At 41.6% G+C, this 24,758-nt stretch overlaps 3 protein-coding genes across 4 annotated transcripts; 2 read left to right on the top strand and 1 right to left on the bottom strand.

Moving 5' to 3' along the window:
- The first annotated feature begins 3,269 nt into the window (after nt 1-3,269).
- Nucleotides 3,270-5,042, top strand: LOC138199671 (antimicrobial peptide NK-lysin-like). Its single transcript, XM_069151810.1, has 6 exons — nt 3,270-3,335; nt 3,425-3,509; nt 3,748; nt 3,932-4,009; nt 4,100-4,254; nt 4,692-5,042. Exons 1-6 carry the CDS (start codon nt 3,287-3,289, stop codon nt 4,774-4,776), a joined length of 453 nt encoding a protein of 150 aa, XP_069007911.1. The 5' UTR covers nt 3,270-3,286; the 3' UTR covers nt 4,777-5,042.
- A 2,504-nt stretch (nt 5,043-7,546) lies between these two features.
- LOC138199670 (antimicrobial peptide NK-lysin-like) lies at nt 7,547-9,637 on the top strand. Its single transcript, XM_069151809.1, has 5 exons — nt 7,547-7,613; nt 7,703-7,779; nt 8,210-8,287; nt 8,378-8,532; nt 8,970-9,637. Coding segments are annotated over exons 1-5 (360 nt in total). The 5' UTR covers nt 7,547-7,564; the 3' UTR covers nt 8,971-9,637.
- Nucleotides 9,638-10,128: 491 nt separating this feature from the next.
- Nucleotides 10,129-22,217, bottom strand: tonsl (tonsoku-like, DNA repair protein). 2 transcript variants are annotated; one of them, XM_069152360.1, is made up of 28 exons: nt 21,985-22,217; nt 21,792-21,887; nt 21,144-21,286; nt 20,832-21,015; nt 20,603-20,732; nt 20,313-20,484; nt 20,114-20,228; nt 19,840-19,991; nt 19,573-19,725; nt 18,944-19,069; nt 18,557-18,755; nt 18,404-18,459; nt 18,199-18,288; nt 17,899-17,971; nt 17,635-17,798; nt 17,194-17,317; nt 16,852-17,093; nt 16,281-16,764; nt 16,012-16,199; nt 15,694-15,782; nt 14,958-15,114; nt 14,745-14,823; nt 14,347-14,654; nt 12,969-13,140; nt 12,640-12,815; nt 12,446-12,519; nt 12,067-12,200; nt 10,129-10,611 (listed from the first exon to the last, which is right to left on the bottom strand). In XM_069152360.1, the coding sequence occupies exons 1-28, from the start codon at nt 22,013-22,015 to the stop codon at nt 10,412-10,414; spliced, it is 4,311 nt and encodes a 1,436-aa protein (XP_069008461.1). In that variant the 5' UTR covers nt 22,016-22,217; the 3' UTR covers nt 10,129-10,411. The 2 variants fall into 2 exon arrangements, with proteins under 2 accessions (XP_069008461.1, XP_069008460.1); XM_069152359.1 differs by having other exon boundaries at nt 16,012-16,764.
- Nucleotides 22,218-24,758: the final 2,541 nt, after the last annotated feature.

Below are 24,758 nucleotides of genomic sequence, written 5' to 3'. Positions count from 1 at the left end.
TTTATTGAATGTCCAAGAACTCTTTATTGTACATAATGTACTTACAAGTTTAAACTTCCTTCTTTATCACAATAATCAAAACTGTATTATGTTGGATTTTAGTGGTGTTTCTGCAGCATTTCCTCACACAAAAGAAAAGTTGTATAAAAACATATACTTAACAAGTAAAACAGAGTGAATCATACAGTTCTGTTATGCTTCTCTTTCCGCTCATGAATTTGCGATAATGAGCTCATCATTTGCTCAAGTGGCTCCAAAAAATAATTAATTTTGTAATTATGCATACTGTGGTGTGATTTTACTGACAAAACAAATGGATAGTGACTCATTATTCAGTGTCTAAAGCAGAAAAAAAAAGTGTGTACTGGCTAAAGTTGAGAAGACAATAAAAAAAATAAAAAAAAGTTTTCCCATAATGCACATAGATGCCTGTAAAGTTTTATTTTTCACAATAACTTTAAATATAAAATCCAAAACCTTTTTAACGATAAAAAATTCTGTGTAAAGGCATTACAACCTGCAAACGTTTTGACCAAGTATCGGACAACTCCACAAGATTCTTTGTTGAGTTTTAGCTTAATGTGTTCGCTGTTACATTTCCAATTATAAAATCATGCTGACAAAATGAAATAGTCATCAAATTGCACACAATGACCATTTCCTATTGTTTTCAAAAAGGTCCAAACTCCAAAGTGAGTATTTCCGTTGATGTCAGTAACGGTTTAACAAGGAGAAGGTAACATATGCTCAGAATCAGAGGCAGGAGGTTGAAACAAATGAGGAGCTTTTATAACTGATTGCTGGATCAGTTACAAAAACAAAAGATCCAAAAACCAGAAAACAAAGCAAGCTCAAAGAAAGGCTTTCAGAACCAACATGAGTAATAAGTACTAGGAAGCAATTCACTCACAACTGAACAGCATCATTGTGTCATATCGTTTCATATCACTTATGCAGGGCGCCAGCAGGTCTTAATTGCTTGAATATAGCACCCCTGTTGATTCCTTAAAGTAATAGCAACATGTAGTGACAAATCCTCTGATTCTGTAATGGTGCAGTGCAACAGCCACTGAACTAGTGAACAACAGATAACTGACGTAACTGATGAATGTAGTGGAAAATTAAGCTGCGAAATAATCAGATATTTTAGTCAGTAGTTGAGAAACATGATCATTCCCGGTGCACCTGTAGGGTGTAAACAATTAAGAGGAACATGCAGTGTGATACACACTACGTATGTATTTATAAAAACAATATTCAAGTTTTTTCTACCTCCTTGTCTTCACCTTCTGTTATTTCACTTCGCTAATGTGGCATCTACCCTAGTAAGAACAAAAAAACCCACTTGTAGCACTGTTATTTTTTTACATGCCTGTTGTGCACGTGAAAGAGTGTAAACTCAAACTGTGAGCAGTAAATATAGTGTCATGATGTCTTAAACGGAAAGGTTAGCTGACTTCTGTGCGGTCTAAGTGTCATTTGCTATATTAGTGGGGGGTCCTGAAGTTTGATGATTTCACACCATTAGCATGACACAACTGGGATGTGAAGTTGTCAAATCTCTTGTCACACCTTTAGCACTTCTACATGTGGTGTAAAGCCCACTTTATACTAAATTGGGGTGTTCGTTGGAAGAGTTAACACTTATAGTTTGCAGGAGTATGGTGTTTATTTCTGTCAGTGAATTGATACGGGCTTTAGCTGGTCTTCAACCAACAATCAAACAGCGTCAGTGCAGCTGAAGTTTTCCACTGAGCTCCTCAGCATGATGAGAACACACTACCACAAATTAAAAAATTCAATTAAAATAAAAAACAAAAACAATGACTATTTGAAAACTGGAAGAAAAGCATCAGCAAAGATAATAGACTTTGACTAGCTATGGCAGTGGTATTACATATCCTGTATGGCAAAGTGGCCAATGGCACCAAGGATTTGGACTGAAGAGCAGGAATAACACGGGAAAGCAGGTGAGCGTATAAGCCTGAAGGTTTGTACACAAGGAAAGACAAACTAAATCCAAGGAACTGCTTGAAAGCCAGGCTCAAAGATAATTTGGCAGCAAGGAGGTGGCAATGCAGCGCTTCAGTCTATAGATCTGTCTGACTGATTGGGAAACAAGGCAGAGATGGTAACAGACACTGGCAGGAAGTAAAGCGCTGATAACATCAGACACTGACAACTGCAAAAATCAAAAACAAACGAGGTTTGACATTCAGCAAATAAAGTTTTACAGGAAATGACAAAAACATCCCACAAAAGCTTCACCGTGTGAATGCGCAATTTGAAAGCTAAATCATGATTTATGCCATTTAACCTACATTTAAACTACAGAAAATATCTTGCAACATTAGTTACAATTGTAGTCGACTTTGTGTGCACAAAGTCAGGGTGTCGTGGTAGCCGAGGACTTGGGTCCTTTGTGTCACTTTATTTATTTTCAGCTCACTGCTGTCACCGCCAAAATAATGGAAAACTAAAATGAGTCTGCCGCTGCATGGGTGTATGCCTTCGTCAACCAGTCAAATTGCAGTTGACGTCCATGTTTGCCCAGACTTATATATTCAGTGAAGACTTTGAAAGAATTTGTCCAATGAAGCTGATTCTAACAGTTTCTTTATCCTGTCAGTGGACGTTGCTTTAAATATGGATGCTTCTGCAAAAGGTAATTCTAAAATGTGGATGCTTCACCCACATCATCAACCTGAAAGCAGAGTCGATCGATACAACCAGCACGGTTTAAAGGTGGACACCCAAGATTAGTGTCACCAGTACTGTCAACGACCAAACGTCGCAGTCTCCGTTTCTGTTCCTGAGTTATGGTGCTGAACGATGTCCAGAAAAGAGTTTTTGCACAACATTAAGATGTCACTGTGAAGTTGACCTTTGACCTCAGATATAAAATGTTAATGCTTCATTTAACATGTGAAATTATGTCATAATTTGGACATACATTCTTGAGCTATGGCCACAGACATATTTTTGTGAGGTTGCAGTGACCTTTGACCCCTAAAATTCTAATTACTTCATTCTTGTGACGTTTCTGCCAATTTCGCAGCTATTTTTGTTCACATTCGATGTATATGTGTACTTATTATAGCTTCAACCCACCATTTCCTTTCATATGAACAAGTGAGTACACTGACTGGTATTTAACCCCCCCCCACTCCCACCACCACAAAAACCACCACCACGCCCCCTCTTCTCCCCAAAACAAGTATAAGATATAAGACGTGTTACAGCCACAGACACACCACCTGTCAGAGATCAGCGCTCATTGCAAGTAATGGCTTCATCTGCAGCACTCCTTCTGTGCCTTTTGGCAATGTGTTCAGGTGTGTCTCCAGTCGTCTTTTTTATGTTATATATCCTGGTCTTTATGGTGTGTAGTCTTCTTAAACACTTCTGTTTTGTCTCTTCACAGTGTGGACAGTCCGTGGGAGAAGCTTGGAGATCGGCTCTGACGAAGAGGAGCAGGTGGACATGGAAATCTCTGCGAAGGCACGCAAGTTACACCTGAATTGTCCGATGTTCATCTTTAACTATCAGATGACACAACTATTGATCAAGAAAGTGACACACTTTGCAGACTTGGTGAAAAGTCAACACTTTAAGCTTGACTTTGTTTCTAAGCCAGAATGACCAAACAAAACGTGAGGCTTATGATCTGTGCTGCAAGAAGTATTTTTGATCCTTTACCTTAAAAAGATCCCTACAGCAATGCAAAACTGTCTTTTTACAATCCAGAGTTTAAATTAGGACAAAAGCTTTTCATTTTTTGCCCACCTAAAGCAGTGGTTTCCTAACCAGTATATAACAGTGTGTTGTAGATCATTAGTTTTCAAGTCTTTGTCCTCCATATAAAATATTATTTTCAGGACTTTTCCCTTTTCTCAAAATTAAAAGTAATTTCTGTCACTTTTATTTGCAGATTCCAGGGATATGCTGGGCGTGCAAGTGGAGTTTAAACAAGGTGAAGAAGCTGGTCGGACCAAACGCCACAGCAGAGGTAACATGTTTAAAAGACTGGCGGCAGTGAACCAGATGATCTAGTGGGAACATCTTGGAAGGAGCCATAATGTAATTTTTACTCCTACAGAGCCTGACATCAAAGCTGAAGTCCATCTGCAATGAAATTGGACTTTTGAAAGCTGCCTGCAACAAGTTTGTGAAGACGCATCTCGGAGAATTAATCGAGGAACTCACGACCACCGATGATGTGAGGACGATCTGTGTCAACACAGGAGCCTGCAAGTGAGTTACCTTTATATTAGTCACCTAAAATTGTGTATCTACAACTCTTCAATGTTAAATCATTTTCCAACTTGTACTTTAATTGAATATTTCTGTATTTCAGAGGGGAATGTTATAATTTTCACTCCACTACCTTTACTTGATAACTACAAATTTCAGATTAACTTGCAAAACATTTGACCTATTTATAACATATGATGTTTCAGATCAAAGTTTCCAACCAAGTTTCTAAGTATTAGCTGTGCCTGGACCAACAGCATTAACATACACTCACACATGAATACCTCATTAAAGTCAATATGATGCTATGATACTGTAACACTTCTAGGGACCAATTTTTATGAAGAAAAATGATAATGTTGATTTCCACTACTGGTTGTCCATCACATTTGACATTTAACTTATTTTTCCCCATTTGTCTGATTTGCTTACTTTAGGCCAAAGGAGTTGTTGGACATTTATCCAAGGGATGAAGAGTCATACGTTAAAATTGAATTGTCTGGAAAGTTTATGCATGGATAAAGATTAAAATGCATTTTATTTGTCAGAGCAAAACAATCTTAAAAGACATGCTGATGCTAGACCGATGAGGAACCCCCTCTGCGAGTAGAAGTGTAATCAATGATCTCTTTCAGCTTTCTGTTGTCACTGCATTTATTTACTTATCTTGAACTTTGCAATTCCTGTAATGCCTAATTTCCATGTATGTATCTGGGAACATATTATATCTATAAAAAGCGAGCTGGATTCCATGTCTATGTTGCATTAAATAAAGCTTACAGAGCAAAGTCTGGTTCAGATGTCATTTTATGTGTATATACGTGTGTAAGAGGTGTGAATGTAACATGGCAGTCCAGGACTGGCAGCACTAAAATAGAAGGATTAACTCAATTTCCTTATGTTGCATGACAAACTTATGTTGCAGGGAAAACAGGCATAAATATTTGGGATACAGATCAGTTGGTTCCCTTTGACAGATTTCCAGTGCAAATCCTGCCGTGACGAAAACCATAATCAAAAGGACCATTTCCATTTCATTAGAAATCTGCTAAACTACGACCATAATTCAAATGTTGAAGTCGAAATCAGAATTGTATTTCAAAGCTGTGGCACATTTCTTTCTGAAGATTATTAGTCAGGGGAGGTTCCGGTTGAATTTTTACTTTGGCAATAAATATATATGCACAAATGTGATTTTTTTTTTTCTTTTTTTTTTTTTTAAAGGCATCCATTCCTTGTTGTGATATAAATCCATGCTGAACATTTCTTACTGACATCTCTGTAAAGCTCAAAAATGCAAAGCTGTATTGAGAACCGATGAGCACTTTCCTTTGATAAATGACAGATTACCCACAGTTAACACAACTTTCTTAAAGCTCTGCAGCAACCATAAGCTCATCTGTGTTGCGTGTGAAAATATGGCAGGTTGGATTTTAGCTCTATATTTAATAAAGACTGCTACATAGATGAGCGAAAAACTAAGGATTAATGTGAAGCAGAAAGAATTCCGTCATAGGAATCAAAAATCAAAACAAACAATCATCATGGGACACTTTAATCTTTTTTTTAAATGAAATCATACAATAATTGAGTGGTTTGAGGCTGTTTGTCTATTAATGACTTCATGATCACATTTTTTTTCTATCTGCTGGGAATGACCTGTGAACATAGAAGGGACATTATTCGTTAGCGTGTTCGCTGCAAATGATCACTTGTGGTTTTGTTCTTTCTCAGCACAGACTGTTCTGAGCAGGAGTAAATGCATTTATGGCAAGAAGTTGCATCGTAGTAGATATAGTAGATCTGTCAAAGGTTGTTCTGCACTGAAACTTGGCTTTGTTGAATGTCCAAGAACGCTTTATTGTACATAATGTACTTACAAGTTTAAACTTCCTTCTTTATCACGATAATCAAAACTGTATTATGTTGGATTTTTGTGGTGTTTCTGCAGCATTTCCTCACACAAAAGAAAAGTTAAGTTTTCCCATAATGTACATAGATGCCTGTAAAGTTTTATTTTTCACAATAACTTTAAATATAAAATCCAAAACCTTTTTAACGATCAAAAATTTTGTGTAAAGGCATTACAACCTGGAAATGTTTTGACCAAGTATCGGACAACTCCACAAGATTCTTTGTTGAGTTTTAGCTTAATGTGTTCGCTGTTACATTTCCAATTATAAAATCATGCTGACAGAATGAAATGATTATCAAATTGCACGCAATGACCGTTTCCTAATGTTTTCAAAAAGGTCCAAACTCCAAAGTGAGTATTTCCGTTGATGTCAGTAACGGTTTAACAAGGAGAAGGTAACATATGCTCAGAATCAGAGGCAGGAGGTTGAAACAAATGAGGAGCTTTTATAACTGATTGCTGGATCAGTTACAAAAACAAAACATCCAAAAACCAGAAAACAAAGCAAGCTCAAAGAAAGGCTTTCAGAACCAACATGAGTAATAAGTACTAGGAAGCAATTCACTCACAACTGAACAGCATCATTGTGTCATATCGTTTCATATCACTTATGCAGGGCGCCAGCAGGTCTTAATTGCTTGTATCTAGCACCCCCTGTTGATTCCTTAAAGTAATAGCAACATGTAGTGACAAATCCTCTGATTCTGTAATGGTGCAGTGCAACAGCCACTGAACTAGTGAACAACAGATAACTGACGTAACTGATGAATGTAGTGGAAAATTAAGCTGCGAAAGAATCAGATATTTTAATCAGTAGTTGAGAAACATGATCATTCCCGGTGCACCTGTAGGGTGTAAACAGTTAAGAGGAACATGCAGTGTGATACACACTACGTATGTATTTATAAAAACAATATTCAAGTTTTTTCTACCTCCTTCTCTTCACCTTGTTATTTCACTTTGCTAATGTGGCATCTACACTATTAAGAACAAACAAAACACTAAGTTGACCTTTGACCTCAGATATAAAATGTTAACGCTTCATTTAACATGTGAAATTGTGTCATAATTTGGACATACATTCTTGAGCTATGGCCACAGACATATTTTTGTGAGGTTGCAGTGACCTTTGACCCCTAAATTCTAATTACTTCATTCTTGTGACGTTTCTGCCAATTTCGCAGCTATTTTTGTTCACATTCGATGTATATGTGTACTTATTATAGCTTCAACCCACCATTTCCTTTCATATGAACAAGTGAGTACACTGACTGGTATTTCCACCCCCCGGCCTCCACCACCACGCCCCCTCTTCCTCCCAAACAAGTATAAGATATAAGACGTGTTACAGCCACAGACACACCACCTGTCAGAGATCAGCGCTCATTGCAAGTAATGGCTTCATCTGCAGCACTCCTTCTGTGCCTTTTGGCAATGTGTTCAGGTGTGTCTCCAGTCGTCTTTTTTATGTTATATATCCTGGTCTTTATGGTGTGTAGTCTTCTTAAACACTTCTGTTTTGTCTCTTCACAGTGTGGACAGTCCGTGGGAGAAGCTTGGAGATCGGCTCTGACGAAGAGGAGCAGGTGGACATGGAAATCTCTGCGAAGGCACGCAAGTTACACCTGAATTGTCCGATGTTCATCTTTAACTATCAGATGACACAACTATTGATCAAGAAAGTGACACACTTTGCAGACTTGGTGAAAAGTCAACACTTTAAGCTTGACTTTGTTTCTAAGCCAGAATGACCAAACAAAACGTGAGGCTTATGATCTGTGCTGCAAGAAGTATTTTTGATCCTTTACCTTAAAAAGATCCCTACAGCAATGCAAAACTGTCTTTTTACAATCCAGAGTTTAAATTAGGACAAAAGCTTTTCATTTTTTGCCCACCTAAAGCAGTGGTTTCCTAACCAGTATATAACAGTGTGTTATAGATCATTAGTTTTCAAGTCTTTTTCCTCCATATAAAATATTATTTTCAGGACTTTTCCCTTTGCTCAAAATTAAAAGTAATTTCTGTCACTTTTATTTGCAGTATGAAAAGCCATGCTTGGCGTGTGAGAAGAGTTTAAAAAAAGTGAAGAAGCTGGTCGGACCAAACGCCACAGCAGAGGTAACATGTTTAAAAGACTGGCGGCAGTGAACCAGATGATCTAGTGGGAACATCTTGGAAGGAGCCATAATGTGATTTTTACTCCTACAGAGCCTGAAATCAACGCTGGAGTCCATCTGCGATAGAATGGGATTTTATAAACCTGACTGCAACGAGTACGTGAAGCCGCAACTCGAAAAATTAATCGAGGAACTCATGACCAACGATGATGTGAAGACGATCTGTGAACACATAAAAGCCTGCTAGTGAGTTACCTTTATATTAGTCACCTAAAATTGTGTATCTACAACTCTTCAATGTTAAATCATTTTCCAACTTGTACTTTAATTGAATATTTCTGTATTTCAGAGGGGAATGTTATAATTTTCACTCCACTACCTTTACTTGATAACTACAAATTTCAGATTAACTTGCAAAACATTTGACCTATTTATAACATATGATGTTTCAGATCAAAGTTTCCAACCAAGTTTCTAAGTATTAGCTGTGCCTGGACCAACAGCATTAACATACACTCACACATGAATACCTCATTAAAGTCAATATGATGCTATGATACTGTAACACTTCTAGGGACCAGTTTTTATGAAGAAAAATGATAATGTTGATTTCCACTACTGGTTGTCCATCACATTTGACATTTAACTTATTTTTCCCCGTTTGTCTGATTTGCTTACTTTAGGCCAAAGGAGTTGTTGGATATTTATCTAGGGGATGAAGAGTCATACGTTAAAATTGAATTGTCTGGAAAGTTTATGCATGGATAAAGATTAAAATGCATTTTATTTGTCAGAGCAAAAAAATCTTAAAAGACATGTTGATGCTAGACCGATGAGGAACCCCCTCTGCGAGTAGAAGTGTAATCAATGATCTCTTTCAGCTTTCTGTTGTCACTGCATTTATTTACTTATCTTGAACTTTGCAATTCCTGTAATGCCTAATTTCCATGTATGTATCTGGGAACATATTATATCTATAAAAAGCGAGCTGGATTCCATGTCTATGTTGCATTAAATAAAGCTTACAGAGCAAAGTCTGGTTCGGATGTCATTTTATGTGTATATACGTGTGTAAGAGGTGTGAATGTAACATGGCAGTCCAGGACTGGCAGCACTAAAATAGAAGGATTAACTCAATTTCCTTATGTTGCATGACAAACTTATGTTGCAGGGAAAACAGGCATAAACATTTGGGATACAGATCAGTTGGTTCCCTTTGACAGATTTCCAGTGCAAATCCTGCCGTGACGAAAACCATAATCAAAAGGACCATTTCCATTTCATTAGAAATCTGCTAAACTACGACCATAATTCAAATGTTGAAGTCGAAATCAGAATTGTATTTCAAAGCTGTGGCACATTGCTTTCTGAAGATTATTAGTCAGGGGAGGTTCCGGTTGAATGTTTACTTTGGTAATAAATATATATGCACAAATGTGATATTTTTTTTTTTTTTTAAAGGCATCCATTCCTTGTTGTGATATAAATCCATGCTGAACATTTCTTACTGACATCTCTGTAAAGCTCAAAAATGCAAAGCTGTATTGAGAACCGATGAGCACTTTCCTTTGATAAATGACAGATTACCCACAGTTAACACAACTTTCTTAAAACTCTGCAGCAACCACAAGCTCATCTGTGTTGCGTGTGAAAATATGGCAGGTTGGATTTTAGCTCTATATTTAATAAAGACGGCTACATAGATGAGCGAAAAACAAAGGATTAATGTGAAGCAGAAAGAATTCCGTCATAGGAATCAAAAATCAAACAAACAATCATCATGAGACACTTTAATCTTTTTTTTTTTTTTTTTTTATGAAATCATACAATAATTGAGTGGGTTGAGGACAAAGGTTCACTATGACACAAATTCACTGCTATAAAAGTCTTTATGCACAGAAGACGTATCATAAATAAGACATTCAAATACATGAAACACATTATAAGTTATTTACAGAGGATGCCATGTCACTGGTTGTTGTTTTAGTGCGCGTAGCGTCGAGCTTTTACTGAACAAAACTATAATTGCACTTTTATTATAAATGTTAGCTCAAGAATTCAGTGTCGGTGTTAAATAGAAGATGTCAGAAACAAAGACCTGCCGTCCTCAGTGAAGAGCAGCTCTTCAGGAAGAGGCTGCGGCGGAGAGTAGGCACTTAGTGTTTCTGTCGAGGAAGTGTCCATGTGACCGACTCTTGTCCCAGCTCTGCTTTAAGGCCTGTCGGTCCAGTTTGTTTAATCCCTGAGAGCAAAGACGGAGATCCTGGATCAGCTCCGACAAACCGTTCAGACCTTCGCTGTCCCAGGGGCCCGACACCTGACAACCTGCGAGGGAAGTTAAGAAGAATTCAGAGTCGTTGTGTTCAGACACAACAACAGACCAAAACGTCTGATATGTGTACCCAAAAGCAGGAGATATCCAATAGTGGAAATTAAATAAACTTCCCACAGAACTTCACAAATATGAATAAATGTAAAAATGTTAACAAACAGTAAAAAATCTGTTTGTATTATTCATGTCAGCTAAAACTGTTTCTTTTTCCTGTTGTTCGAAGCTCAAGAAGAACAGTGTATTCAGAAAAATGCCATTGAAAAGCTCCATCCTCAGTTCTAATTCATTTTACACCTGGAACATAAACATTATGCATTATTGCTATTAATTAACCTTTGACACAAATCATGAAGAGCGTGCAAATGGGAAACTTACCTGACAAAAACAGCACACCGATTGTCACAATAAGCTTCGACTTGACTTGTCAACGGTAAAACAAGATTCAGGATTGTCAAACGGCGGTAAACAGTCCCGCAACTTTCGGAGTGTCGCACAGCCAACGCACAAATTACATCACTCAAGGAAACACAGATGTGAAGTCAACAAAATTTGGAAGATCCGTCTTGATACAAAAAGGTAGAAATGAAGGTTTCCCCTGCACAGACCGTTTTCTTCCTCCTGGAGATGCTTCTCAGAGCTATGCACATGAGCCACAGTGACGCGTCACAGCGTCCCATCTCCAAGACAACTGACAGATATTGGCATGACATTTTGGCGACTGGGGACGTCATGAATCCAAGTTATTTTGTTATTTTTAATAGTCACTGCATTTTGATGAATTAACATCATACAACAGTGTGGTGAAAAAGGAGAGTGAAGAACGGGGGACCGGGAGAATGAATTACAGCTAGTTAGCCGCTAGTTAACGCAAAGTGGATGTAAACGGTCAGCCATATGGGTCAAACAAAAAACGAATAGCTTGTTCTTCACGTCGTGTGTTTGCACTTTCAGATGAGTTTTAAAAGACAAGCTGATCAAGAGAACAAATATAGGTGGCTCCAGTGGTGATGAAGAGGAGGAGGAATTTAAAGCGTACAGGAGGAGGGATGAAAGAAATTTTGGTTTGTTTGGAGGCACCGACCATTTGGGATTGTTGTATTTGTGATTTTACAGTTTATGGATGGTTGTTGACGGGTTTTTTTTTGCTCAATAAATGTCAATAATTGTTGTCAAGATCATATTTTTATCATGTTAAATAAAAGTGTGTTTTCTCATACGTAAAGCCGGACAGACAGTTCCCCTGATCAATACTGTGCACACATGTACCACATGTACCCAGGCCTCAAGAATCCTTCTCAGGAGGCAAACATGGAGGTAAACCATGTCGGTTTGAAATTCTTCCTGCAAGTGTTCACAAGAAACACGGGATGTGTTTCGGTGAAAAACAGTGAAAGTGAAACGAACGTTTCACGTTAAAAAGGTACCTGTAACTTCAGAACGTTGCATACCTTGGAGGTTTAGAAGTATCAGCGGTCGACGGGCCTCTCTGACGGACGACACGATGCTGTGAAGTCCTGCTGAGGTAACAGACGGGTTTCCTGACAGGTTCAGACTCACCAGGGTCGGACATGACGGCAGGCACCTGCAAGAAAACAGAAAGGGAGTCAGCTGCAGAGACAAGTCGAGGATGACGGATCGAGCCAAGGCCTCAAATTAAATCACAAAGAAAACAGGTATCGATTCTGTTGTTTTGTTGCAATACATCAATACAATTACCCCAAAATAATTTCACATCATAACAAGACCTTTGACACCAGGTGTAGGAGAGATCATTAGAATTAAATTACAGACAGACAGACAGACACACACACACACACACACACACACCTGGCCAAGCTGGCTACACTGCTGTCGGTCAACCCGTTTGCTGCCAGACTCAGGTGGGTCAGAGAGGACTCGTCCTACAAGAAGACAAAAAAGCATAAATGCATTTGAACTGTTTTGAACTGGACACAGAAGCACAATAACCTCCCAGTCACTCCGCACATTATTGACGCAGCGTGATTCGGATGTGTGTGCACCTGGGACAGCACGTTGGTGAGGTATTCCAGCGGCGGGTAATCAGCGGGACCCCTGCGGACGGCAGACAGGTCCAGATGTGTGAGGCAGTGGAGGGGCAGAGTCTTCAACACCAGCTCAAAGCCGGTGGAGCCCAATGCATTGTGGGATAGGCACACTGATTTCAGGTGGCCTGTGCCTAAAAAAAATGAAAAGACATGTATATATGAATTTACGCCTTTCAGACCACACAGGAGCAGATGATGCTGCCGCTTTATTGATTCTGCGTATCCCAATTTTAGACAGTCACATTCCACTCTACGCTGAATGCAACGTTACCCGTGAGTGTTACCTGACAGAGCGCTGGCCAGCAGCAGTCGATGCTGCTGAAGGAAACGTGCCGTGAGGCCACAGGCCTGCAGGGACAGCTTGGCTAGCAGAGGGCACCAGGACAGCAGACAGGACAGAGATTCGGACACACCGTCGCCCAGCGGGTTCATGCTGAGATCAAGCTCCTCCAGGCACTACGAGCAGAAACAAGTAGAAACAGCAACACTGATGAGAGAGTCTACTCATGACTCTAACTAACAATAAACAGCATTTTCTTTCGCAACTGGTATTCAAAGCCAACATTAACTGCGTGAATCGCAGATAAGGATCAAACTCAGACTTGAAATAGTGCCTGACTTTTGCAATACTGCCAGGAACCTCAGTTCACCCAGATAGCAACAGCTAAAAAAAAAACACATTCATATCCAGCTATCGCCAGTGGCTTCAGTTTTATCTTTTAAGGGGTTTTTTTTCATCTTTTTCTGAGAATCTTACACTTCAAATACATTTAAAAAACTCAACACCAGCATGGCTGTCGAGAAACAGTGTCTCGATTAATTCAGCCTTTTTTTAGACTTATTCTAATTAATTTCATTTTTTATACAATCATTTATCTGCATGACTAAGTGAGTCAGGTTTTACTCGGGGTGCTTCCAGATTACGGTGCCCGAGTACGATCGCCCCACTGCCAACCTCTCCGCTGGCCAGTGTTACATCGCATTATTGTTCCGTACCCGAGTACGCTTACCTCATCGTCCACATGACACTTATATACACAGTAAAATAAAATGTATGGCAAGTCCAATTGTTAAGAGTTCTTAAAGCTAACTTTACAATGGAGTAGTACTTTGTGTCGCTGCAGCTCTTATTTTAAGTGCACAGATAAGCAGGACACTCGACACACTCGTGCAAGATATGATATCAGTGTCGACATCTACATGCATTCAGCAGACCTTTGATGTTTGGAAACTGCAGACACGTGATTTTGATAGAGGTGGCTTTCCAAACTGCGGTGTACAGCACCCAAGTACGTGTGAACGATTGCATATCGTACCTGGACACAAGGCTGCCTTTATAAAACAGACCCGTGCACGGATCGTCATATTGTGCCGAGGTACAGTACGCAAACATTCACACTTACAACGTACAAATGTATTCAAGTGTGAAAAGCTTCATACAGAGTGAATGAAGTGGGTTCCATTCAGATCTGGGTTGAATTCACCCTTGATGTAACTCTCATATAAATGTTTATCATTGAAACAAAAATGTACACTTTCAACATAATCTGGATCCAAATAGTGCCAAACATGGAACCAAACAATTGCCCAAAGTTGGCATGAAATCACCGAAGGCAACAGGTCAAATAAAAACCGACTCGACCAGCTGAGGCTTTTTTTTACCGGAAACGCCGGATGGCTCCGTCCCTTTAAGGCATTAACAGCCTTCTCCAGTCCTTCCCCCGTAATGCAATTGGCAGAAATGTCCAGCAGCCGAAGCCGAGGCATGGTGATCGTCGTGGCAACCAGTTCGGGGAGAAGGCTGTCGGGGAGACGGTTGCCAGAAATGTGCAGCTCGGTGAGGCTGGCCTGAAGTTTGAGGGCACGAAGGAGCGGGTTGAGGGAAGAGGAGGCCAAACTGAGGCCACACAGGGACACGGAGGAGCTCCCATCCTGAACCTCACACAGCCGGGTGACGCGCTTGTTCTCATCTGCGGCGGGACAACGAAGCATCACGTGATGAGAGAAGATAAAATACATACACGTACATGCGTTGGTGTGTATTTGCGTGTGGCGCTCACCCACTGCCAGGCTTTGACAGGCCTTCTTGTAGCGCTCGGGGAGAGGAGGGAGATCCCAGGAGCACACTTCAGCCAGAACCTGCAACACAACACACCATCAACATTCTGCACGGATGCCTTGTTTAAAACAAAAGTCTGCATGTTGTAGAGAAGAAAAAAAAAAAAGTAGAACACATCTTAGTGCAGCCTTTATAACTTAATGCCTGTCCTCACCTCTTCGTTGGTGTGCAGGACAGCCAGCAGCGGGTCCTGTGGGGACAGCAGAGCACCTTCCTTCTGCAGCGAGAGACGGGGCAGGAGGCCACATTTCTGGTAGAAACGTTGAGCTGCCTGATCGCAAAGCCACGCCACGGTGCAGGAGTCGGCCTCGCTGGAACACACGGAGCAGCGGGGTGTGACTAACGGACTCGAACATGAAGGACGGTTCTTTCAGTGAAAACTCTAGTCTAGTCAAAACATTAAGGTGAAGCATCGATGTTGCTGTTTCGAACATTGGAGGCAGTCCCAGTTTTTGTAATTGTTGCGATCAGAAAAGCAGCAACTTCTGAAACTGCGATGCAATTTGCAGAGTTTTAACAGATTTTCAAAAATTGAAAGTGATGAAAAAACAATTGGGATTATCTTTTTAACTACTACCTCATAAACAAAGCATCATATGTTATCAGCTGTGATTATGAGCACATTACTCGGATAGCTTGAAATGGTTCTGCCCTTATCTCTCTTTTATTTTCTGAAGTTAACTGAACTCTGGCCTTAAATAAATCCTAAATCCTATGAGTGACGTAGCTTCATAAAACACACAAGCTGTCTTTTGTAAAACAAAGTGCCTAAAATGTTTTTTTAAATAATATTAAATCATCACATACTGGATGAACTTGAGCATCTTAAAAGTGACAGCTGTCTAAAATAAACATGAATTGTTGATGAAAATAAAAAAGCATATACCAACCTTTGTGGAACTGGGATGAGGAACACATCCTCCTGAACTCTGACCCTCATTCTGATTGGTGGAGGCAGTGATGTGACCATATGTGGAGGCTGAAATATACAATCATAAACAAACAAAACAATATGAAACCCAATGTTAAATTAAGAGACCACAATCGTGAATTAAATATCTCAGTAAAAAGAGAAACTACAACGTCTGAAGGGTTCATAAAGGTGAATCAATCCCGCTGAGTTTCCCTGAAGAAGTCATGTCTGAATTTGGACTTTGACAAACATAATCAAACATGTGTTTCAAGTTTGACAGCGACCGTCTTCTGACCTGACTGTGCATCTGCGGGGGAGGTGGAGGTGTTTCAGGTCTCATGTCGTTGTCATCGGTGACGGTGGGGCTGTGCGGCCTGCTGACTCCCAGCCTGACCATCCCCGGCATCTGAGTCATCTTGACCTGGTGGGGCTTCAGCGAGCCGTTCTTTTTCAGAGGGAGACTCCTGCTGGACGTGGACGGAACTGCAGAAAGAAGAAGATGAGGAGCATAATGAAGGTGAAATAAGAAAAGAAATGTAATGCAACAGAAAACAAACAATTTACCTCTGCAGGCTGTGTCTGAACTGAACTGCTTTGTTTGACTTCTAGCTGCCGAAGACGAAGCAGTTTCCTCCCATCTCGTTCCGTTCGGTTCCATTCGAAGCCTCCTCTTTTTCTTTGGCATTTCTCCCAAATCATCTTCCAGCCAGTCATCAGCCAGATACTCGTCCTCAGGAACCAGAGCTGATTGGTTGCTGGATGAAACCGCTGGTGTGCTGGAGAACTGGGGCTGTGAGGGGCCCTGGAGGATAGTCTTGGAGCTGCCTAAGCCTCGGATGGCACTGTGGTACTCGTCACGGGCAAAGACAGACAGCGCCGGGCCCTCCCTGACGCTCTCTCGACTTGAGCTGGGGGCTGAGGAGGGCTCCTGGTTGGGAGGGGTGTCCTTTTGACTCGGAGCAGCTGGGAAAGTGCGTCTGGGGCGGACGGGACGGAGAGGACTGACCGGATATTCAGAGTCGCTGTCATCTGAGCAGCTGCTGTCAATCTGGAGAATAAGAATAAATACACATGTCATGTACTGCGCCTGTAGAGCTGAAGATTTCTGTTCGTGCGTTCTAAATCAACCCATTACCCCGTACAGAACGGCAGCCTCTGTCCCTCTGGCTCTGTGCCGTTGTGTCGAGCCATTGCTCGGTCGCCATTTGGGGCTCGTGGCTCCTGCTTCCACCTCCGAGCTCCGGTTGTCTCGGGGCCGGTCTTGGCCGGAGGAAGAGCCCCCCGCGGTGGACGACAGCGGCTCAGAGTTCTCTGCATCAAACAGCTGGCTGTCCTGCAGGGCATCGAAAGGCTTGGCCGGGGCCGGAGCAGCAGGCACTGTGGTTTGGCAGAGATAAGGGAGAAAATCAAGTGTTTGAAAGGGTATATAAAAAGGGCAAGCTGTAGCAAACACGGCGTGATGGTTGAAAAGCTTCACCTCCCCCTGCTAAGGCCTTCCTCAGCAGCCTCTCTGTGGCGACGCACTCCTGCCTGGCGTCCTTGTCCAGCTCTCTGCTGTACGTCCTCTGCCACTGCCGCAGGGTGTCCATGGCAGTATCACCCTGGCAGAGGAGGTCAAAGATTGGTCTACAAATAAGTCCAACTGGGAAGGAGTGGGATGACTTTAATTTTATCAGCACTGGTCATGGAGTTCAGTCCTATCCAGAAAGCAAACAGAGCTCTGTGTCCATCAGCTCTGCACAAAGTGGAACTACTGAAACAGTGACAACAGCTTATTATGAAGCATTTTACTTTTATTAGGAAGTGAGATATTTTACTCCCTACTTCTACCTCTAATGTTGTTTCTGTACACACACACACACACACACACACACACACACACACACACACACACACACACACACACACACACACACACCTTGGAGTTGCGTTGTGTGACAGCAGCCCCTCGCTCCACCAGGAGTCTGGCAACTCTGAAGTTGCCACAAGCGAGTGAATCATGGAGAGGTGTCACTCCCTCACATAAGGGGCCTCCGGGATCGTTGATGTTGGCGCCGCGCTCCAGCAGCACAGCTACGACATCTGCACCAGAGACGGGCGATGGATTGAGCACATTACATCTCGAGTCTCACAAAAACAACCCTGGGGCAAAGTTTGATGCAGATTATCTGAAATTGGTTACCGTGGTGACCGTGGTTGGAGGCCTCATGAAGGGGAGTCCAGCCACAATAGTCCCTGGGGTTCACTGGGTGACCCTGACATATAGACACAAATGATCAGCATACGATACAGCAGTGTCTGATGTTACAGTTTCTGTCCGAACAGTCTGTAATCTGCATTAATATATCTCCTTATTAATGATTCAAAACTGAGCAGAGGACTTTACTCTCATCTGTCACACTTTCTTCATGTTTTGCCCTCCATTTGTCTCGATTTTGTTTGCTTTTGCCACAAACAACATGATCTATGTTGTTTTCCTCACCTGTTCGACCAGATACTGGACCTGCTTCAGGTTGCCATCAATACAAGCTCTGTGGAGAGACGTCTCGCCCTTCTCATTCCTCTTGTTCCACTAAAGTAGGAACCAAAAAAAGGAAGACGGCAAAAAATACATAAAAAAGAAAAAAAAAAAGATCTAAAATATGGAAGATAAAACTGCTGCTTGCGCAAACTGAGGCATGACTCACCCTTCCTGCCTTCCTCCTTCCTGACACCATCTTGTTGTAACCCTCCAAATCATCATCTAGAAACCATAGAAGACAAACTTGAAGTAACTTAAGAATCCATTTGTCAAGAGATGTCAGGGATTCCTGTCGGAAAGTTGAGAGCGCAGAGTCTACCTGAGTCAGAGAGAACGACGTCACTGTCATCCAGAGGTTCACTGTTCTCCATGTCCTCCTCTTCATCCTCCTCACCATCACTGCCATCTGGACTCCAGCCCTCTGAAGCGCACAGCTCCTGCAGCCTCGCCTCGGTGTCATCAGCATTCGATGAGCCACTCCGTGTCTGGGACGCCAGCCAGAGTCTCAGCACACGTTTCTGTGGGAGTGAAAGAGAGCTTTCATGCATGGTGTTCACTTTCAGACCTCTTCCTGACATCTTAAATCTGTGCCTGAGCAGCATAAAAAGGCTAATTATGAATAAAAATGGATTTTCTAAGTAAAAAAAAAATTGAATTCTAAATGCAGCTTTTCTTGTTGAAATCAGTATCACAGCTTTTGGCTTGCCTGCAGTCGGGCCTGCCCAGATGTCTGAGCGCGTCTCAAGGCCGCTCCGTAGCTGCTGTCTACGTCCTCGGAGGTACAGCCGCTCTCCTCCTGAGCTGCTGCGATGTTCAGCCATGTGCTGCACTCCTGACAGAGACACGCACAGGGGATAAGTTACACACAAGTTTGAAATGGAGATGTACATCATCAAGTCTAAAATTAACTGCCAGAAATAGGAAATAAAAAGTCGGATTTTTCTCATCCTTATACTGTTTACAAAACGCTCAAATGAGAGACTAAATTCGTAGCAGTCGCCTACTGCAGCTCATGGGAAAAGTCTGTCCATTAAAATAAAAACACAGCAGCAGAAATTATGTTAAGTTTAAAAAAATAATTTTGATTTTTTTTTTTTTTTTTTTTTCTTCTTCTTCAACTTAAAATCTTAAAATGGCTCCACGACCCACTTTGGGGTCACAAACCACCAGTTGAGAGCCACTGATCTGTATCATATACACGGTAGAGCGATAGAATATGGTTTTTTTGGGGCCTTTTGGAATGAAAATAAAGCACTTATAATATCTCTCTTGACCACGGAGTGCATTTTAAGTGAGGGTATTGCTGGATGAAGAGGCAGGTTTGTGAGTGATTACCTCCGTAGAGCTGCCGTGCCGTAAAGCCAGCTCCTTTCTATAGTGCTCCACTGCCTTGCTGTGTTGTCTCAGGTCTGTGTAGGTCGCAGCCAGGGACACGTGGATGACAGCCAGCTCCCTGGCAGGCTTTCCCAGTGCCTCAGCCCCCTGCAGCTACACCACGGCGCCAAGACACTTTACATAACTCAATGCTCTCGCAAACGACCGGCTAAAGGAGAAGTTAAAACAGCTGGCATGTGAGCATGTGAATCTTTTAATGTTTCTCACCTGGGCTCGGTAGGCATCCAGAGCTTTGCTGTAGCAGCCCACTTTACAATAGAGGTCCCCCAGCTGCTCTGCCAACCCCACAGCCTGATGGGAGCCGAGTCTGTTGCCCAGATCTTCCCCCAACTCCTCCTCTAATTTACAGCCCTGGTCAGCTGGGAAAGTGGAAGAACAAATCATGCTGTCAGTGCAGCTATCTTATATATATATATATATATATATATAAAAAGAAAATGCAAAACAACAAGACTGAGTGGATTAAAACTTGTTCTCTCACCATATTTGAAATTTTTCTTGACTGCCTGTCTGTCCGGTGGCTGCTGGGAGCCCAGCAACACAGCTTTCTTCAGAGATCGTCTCGCTGCTACAAAATCCCCCAGAGACAGCTGGACCTGTTGACAAACGCCACGACAACACGCATCACAACGCGTAGAACCACAAAGATAGAAAACAGAAAGAGTCGGTGGAGTTTGCACCTTGCCGATGCAGTGAAAGCACTCGCTCTCGCTGAACTTGTCTTTGATCTTCCTGGCACACTCTTTGGCCTGCTCTAAGCAGCGGACAGCGTTGGAGGGTTGGCCGTTACGGAAGCAGATGTTGCCCAGGTTGAAGTTTGCACGGTAAAGATCCTCCGGCAGCTGACGCTTCCTGTACGGGGAAAAAATGGAGACAAATCATTGGACAACGGGGCAATATAAAAAGGAAATATTCCTGACAACTTTTCTACCTGAGGATTTAAGATGGAGTGTAATTAGGAGGTCCTTACTCAGAAATAAAGACACTTCGTCGGATGAACTCGCTGCAGCGTTTGGGCTCCCCCAGGTGATCACAGACCAGACCAAGATTGAGGAAGAGACGGGCCTTCATCTCGCTAATCTCTCGTTCTGGCACGGTCCCTGCATGGAAGAAAAATGTTAGAACAAGGAGAAGAAAAAAAAAAGCACCAGATAACTAAACACACACTCCTGACAAACACAGAGACGAACAGTGCACACCCTCCAGACGGTCGTCCACAATGGCCAGGCTCTTCCTGAAGGCATCCTCTGCTTGCTCTAAACTGTGCCTTGATTGGTCCGATTCATAACGGAAGAGGTAGGTTCGACCGATAGTGGCCAGCGCCCTTTGCTCTTCGGCATGATCTGTGACAGAGCGAGCCAGGTCCAGGTGGCAACGCTGGTGCTGGAGAACACACATAAACACAACCGCTAATGTAGGTCTTTAAACACCGCTGTGAAGACATCACTGAAGTCAAATCAATAATGGTTGTTCAAAGCCCACAAAAGCATCTCCGGGCACATCAATCTCACTTTCAAAGCAGCCTCAATGTTTCCCATCTCTGCGTAGCACTCTCCAATCTTGCGACTGGCTACAGCTCGTCCAATCACGTCTCTGAGCCCCTCAGAGAGAGACAGTTCCTGCTGGTGCTCCCTGACAGCAGCCTCATAATCGCCTGAGATACACAGGGATCAGATCAGGACAAACTTGACTATAGGAGCAACCAAAAGATAATAGAAAATAGATAATGCACTTTCAATGTGCAGGAAATAAAGCAGAAAGTGATGATGGAAAAAGAAGGAATTTTAAATGTATTCAACGACAACAGGACACAGCAACATAAAAACCGCACTTTGCATTTAAGGTACAATATTTAAAACTTCTAGTTTAAAAGGTTTAACAAGAATTATCAACAGAATGTGAAAAATATCCGTTTTGACTTTCATCCAATCTGACAAAAATCTGGTCTGTATCCTTGTACGTGCCCCTTTTTTTTTTCTCTGAATTTCAATACATAACATAAAGGATATTTCCGTGCACATGTCTCCTTCGTCAATACATCCAATAAACAGCTTACAACATGTTGTGCAGTGACGTGCTCGTATTCATAACAACATGATAAATAAATAGTATAATAATAATAATAATAATAATAATAATAATAATAATAAACCCCTCACCACTCCTGGAGAGCAGCTCTCCCAGCTGGTTGCAGATGTTGGCTTCCTCCTTTAAATTGTTGTTGTTCTGGGCTTTGATCTTTGCTTTTTGCAGCTCTGCAGTACAACGCAAACAACGTGGAGGGGGGGAGAGAGAGAGATTAGAAACGCTTTTTTCAGATGGCAGAAAACTTTCAGGTAAATCCATACTTACGTTTGATTTCCCGTAAGGCGCTCATCTCCATTCAGCCACCTCCCAGCTGGAGGGAGGGAGGGAGCGGGGGGGAAACGACAACGCAGCGCGCTTCTCCTTCGCTTTGGCTTCAGCGGTGGCGAAACGAGATTCAACTCTCACGCGAACGAGTCCGACGTCCGTCCGTCGATGTTTACGGTGTCGTTTGTTAATCCGATCGTGCTCGATGTCACAAAACACACGCTTCGTGTGAATTGAATTGTGTCAGTGAACGTCTCTCACCGCCGCACACGAGTTTAAGGCGCACCGTAAACTTTGCAATACCCCGCCAGGACTGCCTCAGCCAATCACGTTACGCTTCCTTAAAAAAAAATGACGTAATTCTACCCTGACTCTAGCCTGTCAGGCGCAACTCCCTAACATCGCTGAGATTAAAAGGTCCCGCGTCCAATCTTGAAAATCTGCTATAGGCTAAAACTTTGACATTTGCTTCCTTTACATTCCTGTGGCTGACGTACATCGCGAGAACAGCTTGCGCTTGTTAAGCCTGACAGACTAAATCCAGGGTAAAAAAAAAAAAAAAGAGAGGATAGTCTAATACCGGCCGTTCATTGGCCGGAGCGTGACGCAGCTGCAGCTCAGAAAAAAAAAAAAAAAAAGTCCCTCTAGCGGTTGTTAAGGGAAGTCAAATCCAATTCAGAGTGCTGGAGGTGCTGCAGCACACGCCCTTTGGTGACAGAAACAAATATACAGAAGTAAAACCCTGAGCATCTCCTGAAGCCCTGTCAGTCTGGTAAAGAAGGTAAAAGAGGTAGGCTACCCGTTAGCTCCTCGACCAATTACTTTGTAGGAACAACATGATCACATCTAAACACTTATAGTTTGGCACATTATTTGTAGAAGTTAGGAAAATTGTACTTTTGCTGTAGCAAACGAAATCATGAGTCCTATTTGCTCACAAAGTTATTTAGTTCATTAAACAATGTAATCATAGTAATGAGGGAGGAGGAAGCCAACATTGTATTGGAAGCTGGTCGACGGTCGTCGCCGATATAATTAGTTTATTGTTGATATGGAAGAAAGAATAAATTGTGGTACAGAGATGCCAATTATACAGAAACATTATGTTCTAACCAGAAACAGTGTTGCCCAGTTTGACCTCCAGAGTGACTTGAGTTTATTTTTGAAAACGTACCTTGGCCAAAACATTTTTTTGTAATAATCTGAAAGATTATGGCAAGGATATTTGACTACTTTTTGTGCTGCCACGCAATAGGTTTTACATGTATTCTAATATGAACAGGAGCCGTGTTGGTCCCGACCATTGACTGTATATAAAAGTTAGGGGACCAGTTAAGGGACACTGGTACACTGCCTCTTAGGGAAATACTCTGCAGATCCAAAGGAAAGGAGAGATGAAGTGATTCATAATGTGATGCATTTTAGGCTCATTATTCATTTCTAAAAAGGCCAATCTCTGATGGTGGAGGTGGAGAGCACAGCTGCAGCTGCTCCACCTGGCTGTGATGGGTGAAGCTGGATATTGTTCGGACTTTGCCTGCTGCACGGGCATGTCCAGCTGTTACTGTTTTTTTTTTGTTGTTGTTGTTTTTTTTTTTAAACCTGTGGTCTGCTGCTACGACAGATGAGTTACCAACACACCACAGGAGCATAGTGGCTTCAACTCAACACCCAGCTGGCAGAGCCAACTAACTGCTGCATGTACAGTGTTGCTACATCAAAGCTTATTGGCGTCTTAAGATACCTTCTAATCTATGTGGTCTCTTGCACCACACAGCAACCGGTACGGCTTTGTTTTTCCTTATTCCACAACGTAGTGTGGAGTTTCCTTTAAAAAAATATGGATTGGCAATATTAACCGGTATTGAATGAATTAATATTCTGGTCATTCATTGTAGTAAAAAGCAAAATTATTAGATTGCCAGCCAGAATTCAGTTGTATGACATACCTGAGATACTCAGGTGATGTTTTATTATTATTATTATTATTTTCATCTTTAAAAAGATTTCTCTAAATTAATAGGCCACCATATTTGTAGAAAAATGATGTTGTTGCAGTATGTTAGAGGGGGATAGCGTCGTCTGATTCTGTCACTTTGAAACTTCTTATAAACAGCTGAATTTCATTATATTTATGTATCCATATTATTATAAAAAAAAAATGTGACAGTTTATTTATGCTTGATGGCTCTAATATTGCTCTAACATGTTACAATATTTTTTAATGTCACTTCACACTAAATTAGGCTCACAATTCAGCACAACAACAAAAACAAATTAGCATTTAAATAATCGATGGTATAATAAGGAAGAGGACGTTCACCATATTGTTGTTTGCGTTAGTTGGTGCGGCTGTTTTTTTCGCTCGGTCAGCAAACAGTACTGCTGTAAAGAAGGATCCACAAATCTGAAACGCAAACAATGCTTAACATTACTTGCACGAATTTCTGGGTTGACGTTGACGGAGCTAACCCAAATTCATGATCTTATAATCCAACTGTTCAGTCTGCTAAAAAAAAAACAGAGGGACACATGGAGGGTGACGTCAGTGCCGAGACCTTTTTTGACTGGCTTATTCGTATGGACGGCACGTTTTGACCAAAAAATAGTGTTGCAGCCTCTGGCATGTTGCTACATTAAATAAAACACAGGTTGTTTTTTTGAAGGAGATTGATGTGTAAATGATTGGACTCATGTTGTATGCTGTGTGTTGGCATCTGACGTGAGTCCTGTTGTATTTGTTATCATCTGACAAAAAAAATAGGACCAAATCT

Source organism: Embiotoca jacksoni, unplaced genomic scaffold (genome assembly GCF_022577435.1).
Source record: "Embiotoca jacksoni isolate LCO1_2020_lvr unplaced genomic scaffold, fEmbJac1.0.p SCAF_18, whole genome shotgun sequence".
Lineage (NCBI taxonomy): Eukaryota > Metazoa > Chordata > Actinopteri > Embiotocidae > Embiotoca > Embiotoca jacksoni.
The sequence above is the reverse complement of the archived record's forward strand: the minus strand, read 5'-3'. Positions and strand labels throughout refer to the sequence as shown.

Excerpts from the sequence above, each read along its gene's own strand:
- LOC138199671 (XM_069151810.1), top strand. The coding sequence starts at position 3,287 with ATGGCTTCATCTGCAGCACTCCTTCTGTGCCTTTTGGCAATGTGTTCA. Across the intron at positions 4,010-4,099 it reads GACCAAACGCCACAGCAGAG|AGCCTGACATCAAAGCTGAA; the intron begins GTAACATGTTTA and ends TTACTCCTACAG. Across the intron at positions 4,255-4,691 it reads GTCAACACAGGAGCCTGCAA|GCCAAAGGAGTTGTTGGACA; the intron begins GTGAGTTACCTT and ends TGCTTACTTTAG.
- LOC138199670 (XM_069151809.1), top strand. The coding sequence starts at position 7,565 with ATGGCTTCATCTGCAGCACTCCTTCTGTGCCTTTTGGCAATGTGTTCA. Across the intron at positions 7,780-8,209 it reads ACATGGAAATCTCTGCGAAG|TATGAAAAGCCATGCTTGGC; the intron begins GCACGCAAGTTA and ends TTTTATTTGCAG. Across the intron at positions 8,288-8,377 it reads GACCAAACGCCACAGCAGAG|AGCCTGAAATCAACGCTGGA; the intron begins GTAACATGTTTA and ends TTACTCCTACAG.
- tonsl (XM_069152359.1), bottom strand. The coding sequence starts at position 22,015 with ATGGAGATGAGCGCCTTACGGGAAATCAAAC. Across the intron at positions 21,287-21,791 it reads AGAGCTGCTCTCCAGGAGTG|GCGATTATGAGGCTGCTGTC; the intron begins GTGAGGGGTTTA and ends TGTGTATCTCAG. Across the intron at positions 20,485-20,602 it reads CGAAGTGTCTTTATTTCTGA|GAAGCGTCAGCTGCCGGAGG; the intron begins GTAAGGACCTCC and ends TTCCCCGTACAG.